The sequence below is a fragment of the Melopsittacus undulatus genome, chromosome Z (assembly GCF_012275295.1).
Source record: "Melopsittacus undulatus isolate bMelUnd1 chromosome Z, bMelUnd1.mat.Z, whole genome shotgun sequence".
Taxonomy (NCBI): domain Eukaryota; kingdom Metazoa; phylum Chordata; class Aves; order Psittaciformes; family Psittaculidae; genus Melopsittacus; species Melopsittacus undulatus.
This window is the reverse complement of record NC_047557.1, coordinates 47,749,888-47,764,220: the sequence shown is the minus strand read 5'-3', so window position 1 is coordinate 47,764,220 and position 14,333 is coordinate 47,749,888. Positions and strand designations below refer to the sequence as shown.

Genomic DNA, 14,333 nt, shown 5'->3' with positions numbered 1-14,333 from the left:
GTTGTGCTGTTGTTCAAGTTTTATGTAGTGTGCTCTCTAAGAAAGAAACAACTTACATAGAAGTAGAATGTAAAACTGTAGCTGAAATGATTTCTCCTTGGCAGACTAGGGATAATGAGGGCCTTCTCCAGAAGAGAACTGGAACACTGGCTACCTTGGATTTGGAGAAGGCTGCAGTTCTCAATGACTTCTCTGCCTCATTTTTCTCTGGCAAGTGTTTTGGCCATGCTGCTCAAACCTTGGGAGATAGATGCTGGGACGGTGAGAATGAAGGCCTTAAGCTCACCGTGGGAGAGGGTGAGGTTTGAGATCATCTTAGGAACCTTAACGTGCACAAATCCATGGGACCTTTTGAAATCCATCCATGGGTCCTGAAGGAGTTGGCAAATGAAGTTGCTAAGCCACAGTCTGTCCATCATATTTGAAAAATCATGGCAGTCAGGTAAAGTTCCCAATGACTGGAAAAAAGGAAATATAACCCCCATAATCAAGAAGGGGAATATGGAAGACCCAGGGAACTACAGACCAGCCAGTCTCACCTCTGTGCCTGGCAGGATCATGGAGCAGATTTGCCTGGAAACCATGCTAAGGTAAATGAAAAATATGAAGATAGTTGGTTACAGCCAGCATGGCTTCATCACCAATTTGTTGGCCTTCTATGGCGGGGCTACAGAACTGATGGATAGGGACAAAGCAGTTGATGTCATCTGCCTGCGCTTGTGCAAAGTGTTCGCTGTCCTGCACAACATCCTTGTCTCTAAATTGGAGAGACATCAATTTGATGGATGGATCATCCAGTGGATAAGGAATTGGCTGGATGGCTGCACACAGAGAGTTGCGGTCAACAGCTCAATATCCAGCTGAAGATGGGTAATGAGTGGTGCCCCTCAGGGGTTGGCATTGGGACCAGTGAAGTTCAACGTCTTTGTCAGTCATGTGTGGGGTTCTTAAAGAGCCAAGGCTACATAGTGAGCGATTCCAATACCCTGAGTCTTGCTCCTTTAAAATAAGAAGAGTCTTGGCAGGCCTAAACTAGGTCAGTTGTCTTGTTATTCCTCTGTAACTTTCCATGTTTTCGTGCAGAGAATGATCCCTGCCAAGGTTGTAGTTTCCCACTGTATTTGTAGAGTAAGGTATTTAATCACAATTATAACAAATTGTAAACATTAGCTCTGTAAACGATAGTAACCTCTAGACTAACCAATTAGAGCTTAGTATCGAAGTCTGTTACATAAGGGAGTAAGGGTATAAGAAGAGCACTGTATCTAATAAAGTTTGGCAATCGTTTGATCACATTGATCGTCTCCATGTTGTCCGGGACTCCTGCGTCGACAAGTGGCACCAGAACAAGGGACCCTCAGATCGGTAACCTTCACAGAGGGTTTGAAGTCTGATCAGGAACGAGGGGGTAGGAGCTGGCCGAAATTGGCGCTGCCCTGGCACTGTGGAAGTCAGCTAGCTGCAAAGTTGGGATCTCGCCCTGATCACGTGAGCGGCCAGGGAGGAAATGGGGCACTCGCTATCCAAAGCTGAACAGGCAGTAATGGAGCTCCTCCAATTTTCTCTCTAAGAGAGGACTAAAATACGATAGTGCCACCTTACAAAGACCATGGTCTTCTGCTCACTGTGCAGGCAGCGTTTGAAGTTTCTGAATGGGAATGTATAGGACAGACGCTGTGGGACAAGATCAGTAATGGGAATGTACTTGGAGGTAGAAGCCTCGGAATGGAGCCTATGCTAAAAAGATTGTTGCTCTGGAGTAAGGAGTTAATTGTGGGAGTCGGCGAAGCTTTTAATCTCGGGACTTGGGAGAAAATTACTAAGGAAGTAGCCTCTGATTTATGGATGTTTTCAGTCTCTTAATGTGAAGGGAGCAGCCTTTAAAGAGACAGACTTAAAGTTAATGCTGAAATGGTTGAAGACTCATTACCCAGAGATTGATGAGTCTACCGGACTTGAGATCTCTTTGTGGAATGGGGCAGGAGTTAAACTGTGGAATGCAGCCACAAAAGGCAATGACACTGTGAAAGGTTTGTTAGTCATTTGGAGAACTGTTTTAGAGACATTAAAGTCAAAAAGTGAGATCATGGAGACCAGCGCATCCCTCAACCTCCTCGAAACTCCGCCGGTTGCCGCCGCAGCAGCGAAGACTGAGGATGGGGTTGAAGATGATGCTTTTGATTCAGGTCCTATTGACCCCGAGAAGGAGCCTGTGCACGTTCATCAGTTTGCTGTTGCTGTTCCTGAGATTCTGACGCCTGATAATGCCGATGCTGACCTGGATAGCCCTTTTGACCTGGAGGCTATTCATCTGGAAAAGAAGCCTGATTTATATCCCCCAGATCCCCATGATAAATGGGCAGTTGTAAAGGGAGAAGCAAGATGGGTGGGGGATGGAGATGTATTGGACGGTTTCTCATGGTGTGTGTGCTTCCCACCAGAGATGGGAAAGTCTCCCGTATGCTCTTATCAGTGGTATCGGGCAGGCTGTAGCAGACCGTGGAGTTGGGACCCCCTATACAACTCCTTTGATACAGTCTCTCTGTGATACTCATGTACTAGAAGTTGGTAAATATAAGTATGTCCATGTTTCTATCAACCCTTGGAAACCTATATAGATATTGCTGGCAACTTCTGACATAGGCTGGCCACCTGTGTCAGAATGAGTGTGCATTTTGGTCAGTATAAAAGCCCAAGCCTCATGCGATGTGAGGGAGGCAGAGCCTCTGCGGGGACGCCCGCTAAGTTTGAGCCTGCCACCTGGCACTGTGATGATGCTTCTCGGAGATGGTTTCCTGATAGTCTTCAGAAGGTCCTTGTGCCACGTTCTGTATGTGGGACTGTGTAGAGGGAGTAATGATTGTCTGGATTTTGTGTTTCAAATATTGTAGTTGTGTGGAGTGTGCTTGTGGGATCCCATGCATGTGTGTTTGTGTTGAGCGCAGACGGTGTTCTGTATATTTTCATAAGCAGTTAATTTGTGCAGCTGTTTCACATTCCGTTTGCAACAGAATGCTTCTGCTTTAAGGAATCACAGGTTGGATTAAAGATATTATCAAAGGTGTTTTAATGTTACTAACATTTCTAACCCTACTTTTAATGATTATTCCTTGTATTTTACAATGTATATGACACTTTATAGAAAAAGCTGTAAAGGGTGTCTGGATCGCTCAAAAACAAGAAGGGGGATTTGTGGGGTTCTTAAAGAGCCAAGGCTACATAGTGAGCGATTCCAATACCCTGAGTCTTGCTCCTTTAAAATAAGAAGAGTCTTGGCAGGCCTAAACTAGGTCAGTTGTCTTGTTATTCCTCTGTAACTTTCCATGTTTTCGTGCAGAGAATGATCCCTGCCAAGGTTGTAGTTTCCCACTGTATTTGTAGAGTAAGGTATTTAATCACAATTATAACAAATTGTAAACATTAGCTCTGTAAACGATAGTAACCTCTAGACTAACCAATTAGAGCTTAGTATCGAAGTCTGTTACATAAGGGAGTAAGGGTATAAGAAGAGCACTGTATCTAATAAAGTTTGGCAATCGTTTGATCACATTGATCGTCTCCATGTTGTCCGGGACTCCTGTGTCGACAGTGTTGTGTTGGTGATCAGCAAGTAGGCCAATGACACTAGACTGTATAGTTCCGTTGATAATGCTGGAGGGAAGGAATGCCATCCAGAGAGACCTTGACAAGCTTAAAAGCTGGCCAATGACAACCTCATGAATTTCAACCAAGACAAATGCAAGGCCCTACACTTGGGTTGAGGCAGTCCCAGGCACAGCTGCAGGTTGGGCAGAGAAGAGATTCAGAGCAGCCCTGCAGAGAAGGACTTAGGGGTGTTCGTTGATGAGAAGCTGAACATGAGCCGGCTTCAGTGTGCGCTTGCAGCCCAGAAAGCCAACCGTATCCTGGGCTGCATCAAAAGAAGTGTGACCAGCAGGTTAAAGGAGGTGATCCTGGCCTTCTACTCTGCTCTCGTGAGACCCCTGTGTGTGCAGTTCTGGTTTCTCCAACATAAGAAGGACATGCTGCTGTTGGAACAAGTCCAGAGGAGGGCCCCGAAGATGATCAGGGGACTGGAGCACCTCCTGTACCAAGACAGGCTGAGAAAGTTGGGGCTGTTCAGCCTGGAGAAGAGGCGACTGCATGGAGACCTCATAGCAGCCTTCCAGTATTTGAAGGGTGCCTACAAGGATGTTGCAGAGGGACTTCATCAGGGACTGTAGCAATAGGACAAGGGATAATGGGTTTAAACTTAAACAGGGGAAGTTCAGGTTAAATGTAAGGAAGAAGTTCTTTACTGTAAGGGTGGTGAGGCACTGGAATGGATTGTCCAAAGAAGTGGTAAATGCTCCATCCCTGGCAGTGTTCAAAGCCAGGATGGACAGAGCCTTGGGCGACATGGTTTGGTGTGAGGTGTCCCTGCCCCTGGCAGGGGTCTTGAAATTAGATGATCTTAAGGTCCTTTTCAACCCAAACCAGTCTGTGACTCTGTCCTTTTGTTTTGTGAATTCAGTGCTTGAATGTGCGCTGTGCTATTTGTGTTTGGATAGAAGAAAACTGAAATTATTTGTCATATTTCCTATCCTCAGTAAGTACATTTAAGAACTTACTACGAAGCTTTTCTTAATTTACCCAGAAAGTAGATTCTGTCATTTAGGCTTTACTTCATTACTGTTTTACTGAGGGCAGACTACAAAAAGAAACACTAGGAAGTATGAAGAAACTGAAGAATTTATTTATCAAACTGAAGTGTACCACTAAAGAAATATCCAAACTATTTTATTGTGGGAATTCTTAAAGAGCCAAGGCCACGTAGTGAGCGATTCCGATACCCTGAGCCTTATTATAGTAAAGTAAGAAGATTCTTGGCAGGCATAAGCAAGGTCAATTGTCTTGTTAGGCCTTTGTAATATTCCACTGAAGATGTGCAAAGAATGATCTCTGCCAAGGTTGTAGTTTCCCACTGTAGTTTTAGAGTAAGGTATTTAATCGCAATTATAACAAGTTATAAACATTAGCTATGTAAACGATAGTATCCTCTAGACTAACCAATTAGAGCTCAGTATCCAAGGCTGTTACATAAGAAACCTAAGGGTGTAAGGGTATAAAAGGAGCACTTTATCTGAATAAACTTTGGCAAGTCCATGACTCCTGCGTCAACATTTTATATAGTACAAGAAGAGAATCATGGCAGAGTTGGCTACAGAAGACTTTAGCTAAAGGATATGATGAGAGTACCTCTCCTTCATTCCCATTAATTTCTCAGGCTTTGTTCCTGTTGTAAAGAATATAAAACACACTGTCCTATTACCTCTCCATAATAACACACCAAATAGAAAATCTTAAAATTAAGAACATAATATTCCTGCATTAGGTATTTATTGATTAATTCAAGAATATTTCTTCTGGGTCATTCATAAGAGTGAGTGAACACTGGAAGAAACTGTGAAATTAGTGGGATCGAGGCAGATGCCTTAAGAAAACACTTTAGCTACTGTCATAATAAAGGGAAGGTAAGCTTTACCAATATCTTTCGCTTAACTGTAAACAGTGTGCAGCAGTCACTTTCATTTAAAGCAGAATTTCTTCACAAGTACTAAAAATGATTTTTTAATGTAGCTCTTTCTTGCAACCAATTGGCTGACTGAACTTTGAAGGTATTAAGGCAAAGATAGTACTGTTCAAATAAAGCTGTCAACAGTAACAGTCTATTAATCTCCTTATCCAAAGTGGTGGAATTGGAAGGTACCTAAAAGCCTGTCACAGTTGTAACTAACAAATGTATGGAAAAGAATTGTGTGCATCCAAATGCACATGTGTAGACCATTCAGACTTAAAAATGTGGTCATGTTTTTGCAGATTGAAGTATTTTAAAAATGTAAGTAAATATTTAAGTTACTTTGAGTAACCACCTTTCATTCTTGTTGCAGCAATGGCAGGTAAAGCTTTGTAGCATTTAATAACTTGCCTTGAATAAAAATGGTTTGACCTATCTTCTTTGTCTTCAAGTTCATAGAGGAAGATTTGACAGTCTCAGCCATTTTTTATGTTGCTACATAACATTGGTTGGTTTTCATTCTGTTACAGAATGGATGAAAGTGCTTGTTGAAGTATTTGGTTTTTTTTATCTTTTTTTTTTTTTCCTCTTCAGAAAGACCTTTTTCTATGAGGGTGCTTGCAATTGAAAATGCAAGCAAACTATTTTAGTCACTGACTTGGTAACAGGTTTTACAAGGCAAGGGAAAGCCTGAAACATGATTGGCATTACAAATCTCATATGACATCTTAATGTTATGATTGTTCTTCAGGAAAAGATCCCAAAAGATGAAACCAAGATATGGTATTGTGTTGCAATTATTTTTCTGATTTCCTATGACCTAACTGAACTTAGGTTAAAGTGTAATTTTGTCAGTAAAATGTTCCTAATATAAAGAATATGTCAGTTACTATAATTGCCCAGGGGCTGCCTCTACTAGCCATGCAAAGTTCATAGTTTATGCCCTTTTATTTTTTGAAAATAATTAGCAACATGAAGTCTACTTGGAGGTCCCTAGCCAGCAGTATCTACCTCAGGGGTAATACTGGTTCCAGTCCGGTTCAACATCATCAATAATCTAGATGACAGTGTCTCAGCAAGTTTGCTGATGATATAAAAGTGAAAGTTGTGGCTGATGCACCAGAGGGTTGTGCCATCATTTGGAGGACTCGGTGAGCTGCAGAAATAGGCTGACAAGGAACCTCATTAAGTTCAAAAAAGTGCAAAGTCCTGCACCTGAGTATGAACAACCAGCACATGCTGGGAGCTAACAATCTGGAAAGCAGCTTTGCAGAAAGGGTCCTGCAGGTCCTGGTGGACACCAGGTTGAGCATGAGCCAGTACTGTGCCCTTGCAGAAAAGGATATTAATGGTGTCCTGGGCTGCAATGGGAAAAGTGTCACCAGCAGGTTGAAGGATGTGATCTTTCCTCTTAATTCAGCACTGGTGAGGCCACACCTGGGAGTACTGTGCCCAGTTCTGGGCTCCCCAGAGCAAGAGAGAGGTGGAACTACTGAAGGTAGACCAGTGAAGGGCCATGGAGGTGATAAATAGACTGGATAAATAGACTTTTCCCCCTGTTCTGTGGGGAAACATTGAGTAAACTAAGGTTGTTCAGCCTGGAGAAGAGAAGGCTCAGGGAGTGATCTCATCAATAGGGATAAATACCTAAAGGGGGGTGGGGGGAGTTAAGATGAAGGTAGACCCAAGAGGCAGTGAACACAAACTGAAACATGGGAGGCTCAGGAAACATTTACTGTGAGGGGCACTGACGCATGTCACTGTTACGTGATTTAAAGGTTTCTCGTGCTGCAGTCATACGTAGGCAGATATTTGCCACACTTTCTTAATCTGTTTTAGTTAGATAATGAATTGTTGAACTTTTTATAAAACCGTGAATTTTTATAGCATACTTTCCTTCAGTAATATATGTAATACAGTATGCAAGGTTTTTTTTAAACTATTCATCCTTCTTGCTTTATGTTTTATGAAATCCATTATTAAAAAGGAAAACTGAGCTGCTACAAATGCCCCTGAAGTTGGTAGTCGTAGTAAGCTGTGCACTAATGGACCTTATTTGTCAAGTAATCAGAAATTCATGTGAGGAATAAATAGCTTGGACAATCTATTTCTTCATACTCTGGGAACTCTTTTGTTTTGTTGGAGACTCAGTTTTTGAGAGGAGTACTCTCACTGCTTTCTTTTCTGTCAGTACTGGGAAATACAAATTCTTAAGACTAATGGCTGTCTGTTGGTAATTAAAGCCAACTCAAGCTTATGAATCTAGTTCAGTAGGCGCTAGAGGTAGTCACTAGCTTCTGATTTACATCTGAATAATTGTTCTTTCCAAAGATAGATTGCCAGAGGTCACTGAAGTAAGAAGAAAGATGAAATATGAGGACTTTTTTTCAATGTTATCCAGGTACAGGAGGACAACAGAAGAATAGTAATGGGAGTTAAGATGGCTGTCATTTTAGTCTTTCATGTTGAATACTTGAAAAGACATACTTTGAAGTGGGGCCTCATTTGAATGTTCCTAAATACCAACTTCTGACTGGTGTGGTTAGCTGAATTGAAAGCAGTTGTCTTTGTGTGTGCAAGAGTATGTCAAAAATAGAAGTTAATTGTATTTTAGGATGATATATAATTTGTGCATTATTAGGGATTGAAAGGGCTTCCAAGGACTTCTCTTTCCTGGTTCATGGGAATCACGAAGTGCAAGTGTTGCTGCAGTAACAATGCAGACCTTTTGCTTTAAGAGACATTGAATCGTAAGACTGTTGGATTTCCAGATCTTTAATGATAGTTTCTATACCCAGCTATAGGAAGGAATACTGCAGGTGTTGTGCAGGAATACAGAAAGGCTGCTAGATAGTTGTAAAGAAAGTATCAAGTGTAATTGTATTTCCTCTCAGATAGTGTCTTACATATCTGTAATTTTTTAAGAACTTTTTTACTGAATTAGTCAGAGGATTAAATAGTCATGTACCTCTCAGGTCAGTAGAATCCAGGCAGCTTCTGCTTTCTGTTTGACAAGTGTCAGTGCCTGCAATAATATGAATCAGCTGTGTGGGCTTTGTGACACACATCTGAGAAACTGTTTATTTGATAGAACCCTCCAGACCTGGTGCCTGTATTCCTATGCTGGTCTTTCAATTCGTCATATTAATATAATCATCTCTAAGCAGAAGGGAAATCCCTTGTTAGTCACCAGTAGTGGGCATCATATGGAAAGTTACTTAAAGATGAATTAACAGTTACCTGCTTCAAAACAGTTGTGATCCTTTGAGATTGCTTCCTACATTAGATGTGCTTTTATGTCATTAAGTGTAAAGTCCTTCTCCTGTGACAGTCTGTACTGATGACAAAATCGAGGAGAGTTTATCTTTCTCTACTCTGTCTTTCAGTAATGGGAAGGAAAGCAGGAGGCATCCCAAGTCTGCTGGTCAGCCTTATCTAAGGCTACATGTAACATATATTTACAAATAATGAGTTCCTCAAGTTGAGCTGAAGATCCACAGTTACTGTGGAGTAGGAAACAGGCCCATTTCTTTATACTGCTTATATCATATTTTCTAACTTTTCTGACTTTTCTTTGAGCTTTTATGGGTTTATTGGACTTAATTAACTGTGTCATGTTACTATGTATAGTTTCTCTTATTGAAGTTTTTTACATACCATTCATTTCTTAGTTCTTCAATTTCCCTCTTGGTCACTTCATCTGTATCATGTCTTGAATGGCCATTAAGTGTCTTTTTATCCAGGTGATATCACCTTCTGTCTTAATAGCTTATTCCTCAAATAACTTAATACACAAAAATTATTTTGATCTGCTTGTCATGTTGTCTACTCTTCACCTAGTCAAACCTCTACTTATGTGATCTCGAATATAGCCCTGCATTTTTGTCTTATATCTGGCTCAGTCACTGACTTGGTACTAATATATACTGAAATGGGCCCTTCTTTTTTGCTACTCTACATAGAACATTCATTTTCTGTAATATCATTAAGCATTGATGTTTTATTAGAACATGAGTATTGGCTTTTCTTTGGACACTTTCTTGATTCGAAGAATGGAAGTCTATCTACAGAATATGCGGCATGTTCTACAATACAGTAGATCTGTAAAGTAATCCTTTATGAATTCGTTGCCTGAACTGTCTTGTTACTTTGTGCACTTCATATTTTAATGTCCACACTTTGATGTACCACAGTAAAGTCCAGTTCTGTAAACTACAGTTTAACACTGCTGATTACGTAGTCTTTCTTTTTAACTGCTACTAACAGCATCAGTCTGTGTATATGATCTACTTTTCTCTGTGTGTTTTACACTCTAGTTTGTTTTGTTCCTTTTATATATATTTACAATTCCTTTTGTGGACTTTACTATGCAGCTCATGATTGCACATCAATAAACCCATTTGAGATCTAGCACTTACGGTTAGTAATACAATTGCCTGAGACTTATATTTGTTTACAGTGTGACAAAATGTGGAATGATAGAGAATAAAACCACTGGGCTTCCTGGCAAAGCTTTAAATAGGTTGGAATTTTTTTTCCTGTCATTCATGGCAAATGAGCCTTGCCATGTAGAATCATTGTGGAGGTCAACCTGTCTGTTTCCATAATTTATTGTTCTAAAAATTTGAGTGCATACAACTAAGTTAAGTTTACAGGGCATGATTTGTCAAGCATTGTCTCTGTTTTTGTTATGAGCTGAACAGTTTTGGCAGTTGTGTATTAAAATTATGCAGATAAACATGAACAAATGCCTCTTCTGCTACAAAATTTGAATATTCCAAGAAGCTTTACCCTTGGTAACAAGTTTACAATCAGGAGCAATTGCTAATTTATTTCTATGTTGCTTTTTCTGATGCTTCACAAGAACATGTTAAAAGAACTAATTTCCTTAATTATTTTGATAGGTATGCATAGACCTATTGTAAAGAAATCTGTATTTTGCCTTTCATTCATTGTCAACTGGCACTTCAGATGATCCTTTAAAATTAATATCCTTGGGAAGCAATTATTCTAACATACGATATCAAAATGCTTTTTCTCCCTTTTAATTATGAATTTTAGTATTTCTTGGTAGGAATGTTGGTTGTAATTCTTGAAAGCAAACTGATTTGTAACGTTCCGTATGTAATAGCCTACTGAAATTGTACCATAGCTAAATTTGGAACTTACTTATCATAGGAAAAGTAGGCTGCCTTGGACTACTGCAAAAGTTGTGTAAATAGTGTTCCACATACCTATTCTCTGAGAAATAGAACATAAATGCAGACAGTTAACTGCTGGAAACTACAATTAACAATGACCCTGCCTTCGTGTTCAGGCAAATTATTTTTCATTTACTGGTCACAAAGGCAGATTCCTTTAAATACAGGCTGCATCAGCCTTGAACTTGGATTGCAAGACGGTTTGGCAGATTGGTTATGGTGATGGGATTATGAGTTTCAGTCAGCAACTTGGCCCTGCTGGAATGAGAGTTGTCTTCCCATATAACTAAGAAAAAGTAAATTGAGAAACAGGAGATTTTATTTCTGTTCCTCTGTCTCCTATGCTTTCTGTGGATGTATGTATATATATAAGAGTGATGGGATCTTGAAAATGGGAGTTCTGAGCATGATGTGAATGGTATGAAATAAGGGGTGGATACTGTGGAGCAATATATAATTGCTATCTTGGGCTCTTCTAAGTGACTGCAAGTGCTTGATTGTTGCAGATAGTAATCAGTAGTCTCTTTTGGTTCAGATAATCAATCAAGATCTAAACCAGCACCCAAGGGACTTTGATTTAAAACATCTGTTATAATCTTGAAAAACATTGATAAATTTTTGTTCTTTTCTTAAGGACAATTGGATTTTCATTAGTTGATAATCATAAAAGGATTTTGATTTGCAGCTGAAAGTAGCCTTTCATTTAATTTGATATTTTGTTTTGTTACCAAGTGAGAGACTACCTGTTTGTATAGATTTATTCATGCTAATGTACATTAACATCTTGTTGGTCATGGTTTGGTTGTTTTCTTTTTTTTTAAATTATCTGAGGTGTATCTGTCAGAAAGGAAAAAGGTAAGTTAGGTAGTACAACTTCTAAATTTAGAACTAGTTCACTAAAGAAAGGAATTATTATTTGTAATTAATGCATTAAATTAATCATTTTTGGTCCCATTACCATTCTAGATTATAAAAGGAGAGGACATTCTCTCACACCAGATTCTCATTGGTATTTTGGCAGCAGGTTTTTTTTTCTTTTTCAGTTCCAAGTAAGACTGAATGAACTGGTCATTGAATTAAGAAGCTGAAACATTAAAACAAAGAAAATATTTTTTTAATGTCTGAAAAAAAAGCCATCTGTTGCTGTCAGGAGTTGGCTTAACATTTCAACAAGCTGTAGCCCATGTGTTCAGCTAATGAATTGCTTTTGACTATCTCTGAAGTAGCAGCAATGTGCTACTGAAATACTGTTTGAGTGTAGTTGAAAACTACAGATAGCTTGTGGTAAATGTTATGTTAAATCTAATTAAAGCTGTAAAAAAGTTTACTTCTCAAGTGAAAAATACCTTTTTTCCCCCAAACTTATTTGAGTCTGTGGTGAAGAGGGAAGAACAGAACTTAAACTTGTTTGAGATGAAGAGCAGTACTTTAAACTGAATGTTTAAATGACTTCCCAGATCAGAACAGATGATAAATAAAATACAAACCTGCCATGGTCACACAGGCTTCTGGATCTCTGCTACCTGTCACATGAACTGGCAGCACGTGCATCTGAAACTGAAAACTTTTCCATGTTCCATTAAGATGTTAGCTGCTGCCTAATTGGAGAAAAGGGGCAATAGTGGTGACAGCACCACATCTGGGAATATTAAGACACAGAGAGCTTCCAGCTATGCTAGCATCACAGCTAATTATGTTAAGACATCTGTATTTCAACTGGGACTGTTTGTGTATATGCCTTTTTAAACTGTTTCTTTTTTATTTTTTGCCTAGCTCTGCTATGTATGTTTATAGAGTTTACTCTTCAGATTTTTGTCAGAAGTCAGCAGAAGCTAGAGGAAAGGGCTTGCAAACCTATTTAGCCACAAAGTGCTATAGAAGGAGGGTCATTTTATTTTTGCCAAAGTGTTGCTGGGCAAGCACCTTTTTGTCCCTCTTGGTTTTGTGAGTTTCTTCCCAAAGCATGACTGTACGTTGAATAAAATGTAATTAAATGGTATTTCAGATATGTTCTTTATGCGTCCAGTGGTAAATTAATTGGCACTTTCTTTTTCAGCTAATCTGCCTGTACCTACTATTGCTGCAATAGATGGAGCTGCATTAGGTGGTGGCCTAGAACTTGCATTAGCCTGTGATATAAGAGTGGCAGGTAGGTCTGAATCCTGTTTATAGAACAGGGATTGTTAGTGTTGCAGATGGCTTGACTAATCTTTGTTTTGGCAACAATTTTATAGAATTTACTTTGTATTTGATGCTGTTTCTAAGCAGTTATTTTAAAGGGATTTAGCAGAAACCTATCTAAGTACTTGCTAATGTTTAATTTCAAATAACTTGGTTTTGTTACATGTTTTATTTTATTCTTATGACATTTGTTTTATCGGTATTGCTGGAAGGGTTATATAGTGTTTCGATACTTTATTTAGTAATTCAAGTATTCTTTTCTGTATTTGAAGTATTCTAGATGGAGAGTTGATTTTTATCTAAACAGGTTGCAGGGAAAAAGAAAAAGTTGTTATTGAGAGTATTGTTAGCCAAGCCATTAAGCTGTTATAAAAAAAAAGTGGCAACAGCACTTGAAAAGAGGAACCTTGACCTATCCAGCTGTCAGAACTGTAAAGCCATTTTTTGAAAAGTAAATGGAAACTTGCTCCTGAACAGTTGCCAGTAACGTAAGGTATATGAAGCTGTTTGACCCTTAGAGAATATGCTGTCAGCTAAGGAATTCATAATAACAATCAGATACAGAACTCTGCCCCTTTTTGAGATCTCAGATAATAACAATCTTTTTATTTTAGTATGTTATATTTTGCAAGTAAGTCTCTTACTCATTGTAATTGATTATGGAAGTATTTGGGTCTTTTACCAAAGGTTAAATCTATTTAAAGATTTTCATAAACAAATGCTTTTTAAGTGATTTATTGTTCTTTATGGAGGAATTGTAATAAATCAACAATCTTGTAGGTCATTATGACATATTTTGCTAAGTTTTTTCCTATCGATCATAATAAGAACTCATTTACATTCTGTTTTTAGCCTCTTCTGCTAAAATGGGTCTAGTTGAAACGAAGTTGGCAATCATTCCAGGTGCAGGTATGACTCTTTTGCTTTTGTTACCATGGATAACTAAATAACACATACTCGCTGAATTTCTGCTTATTTTTGTATTCCTGTTAATGTTCATCACATGTTTTAAAGCTTACTGCTCCTATTACTTACCAAAATCAATAAAATCTTGTATTTCTGTTTTAGGGAGTTGCATTTGTATATTATGCTTTTAACCAAAGTCTTCATTAATTAAGTCAGTATTGAGTGATTCTGTAAATGGTATTTGATGTCTTAATCAGAAGGCTGAATAATTTTTTGAAGGGTCAGACTAGGATAAAATTCGAGTTAACTATGAGTATACAAAATGGTAATTTAAATAATCATCCACATTTATGTAACGTCTGGTACTTTGGGATTCAAATTCTGTTTTCATGCTGCTAGTAAATTGGTTGTAAAGAGTTTAAAAACTAGAAGTACATCTGTAAATAGATCTTTTGTCTTACTAACATCTTTTGAGAGTTTGGGGGTCA

The 14,333-nt window shown here is 38.8% G+C and overlaps 1 protein-coding gene across 1 annotated transcript in view; it reads left to right on the top strand.

Moving 5' to 3' along the window:
• AUH (AU RNA binding methylglutaconyl-CoA hydratase) overlaps positions 1 to 14,333 on the top strand; it is a 114,291-nt gene that overhangs the window by 38,674 nt on the left and 61,284 nt on the right. Inside the window, exons 5-6 of the mRNA XM_005154908.3 lie at positions 12,815 to 12,907; positions 13,792 to 13,848. Of these exons, the coding sequence (XP_005154965.1) occupies positions 12,815 to 12,907; positions 13,792 to 13,848 (150 nt within the window). The remainder of the gene's footprint in view (positions 1 to 12,814; positions 12,908 to 13,791; positions 13,849 to 14,333) is intronic.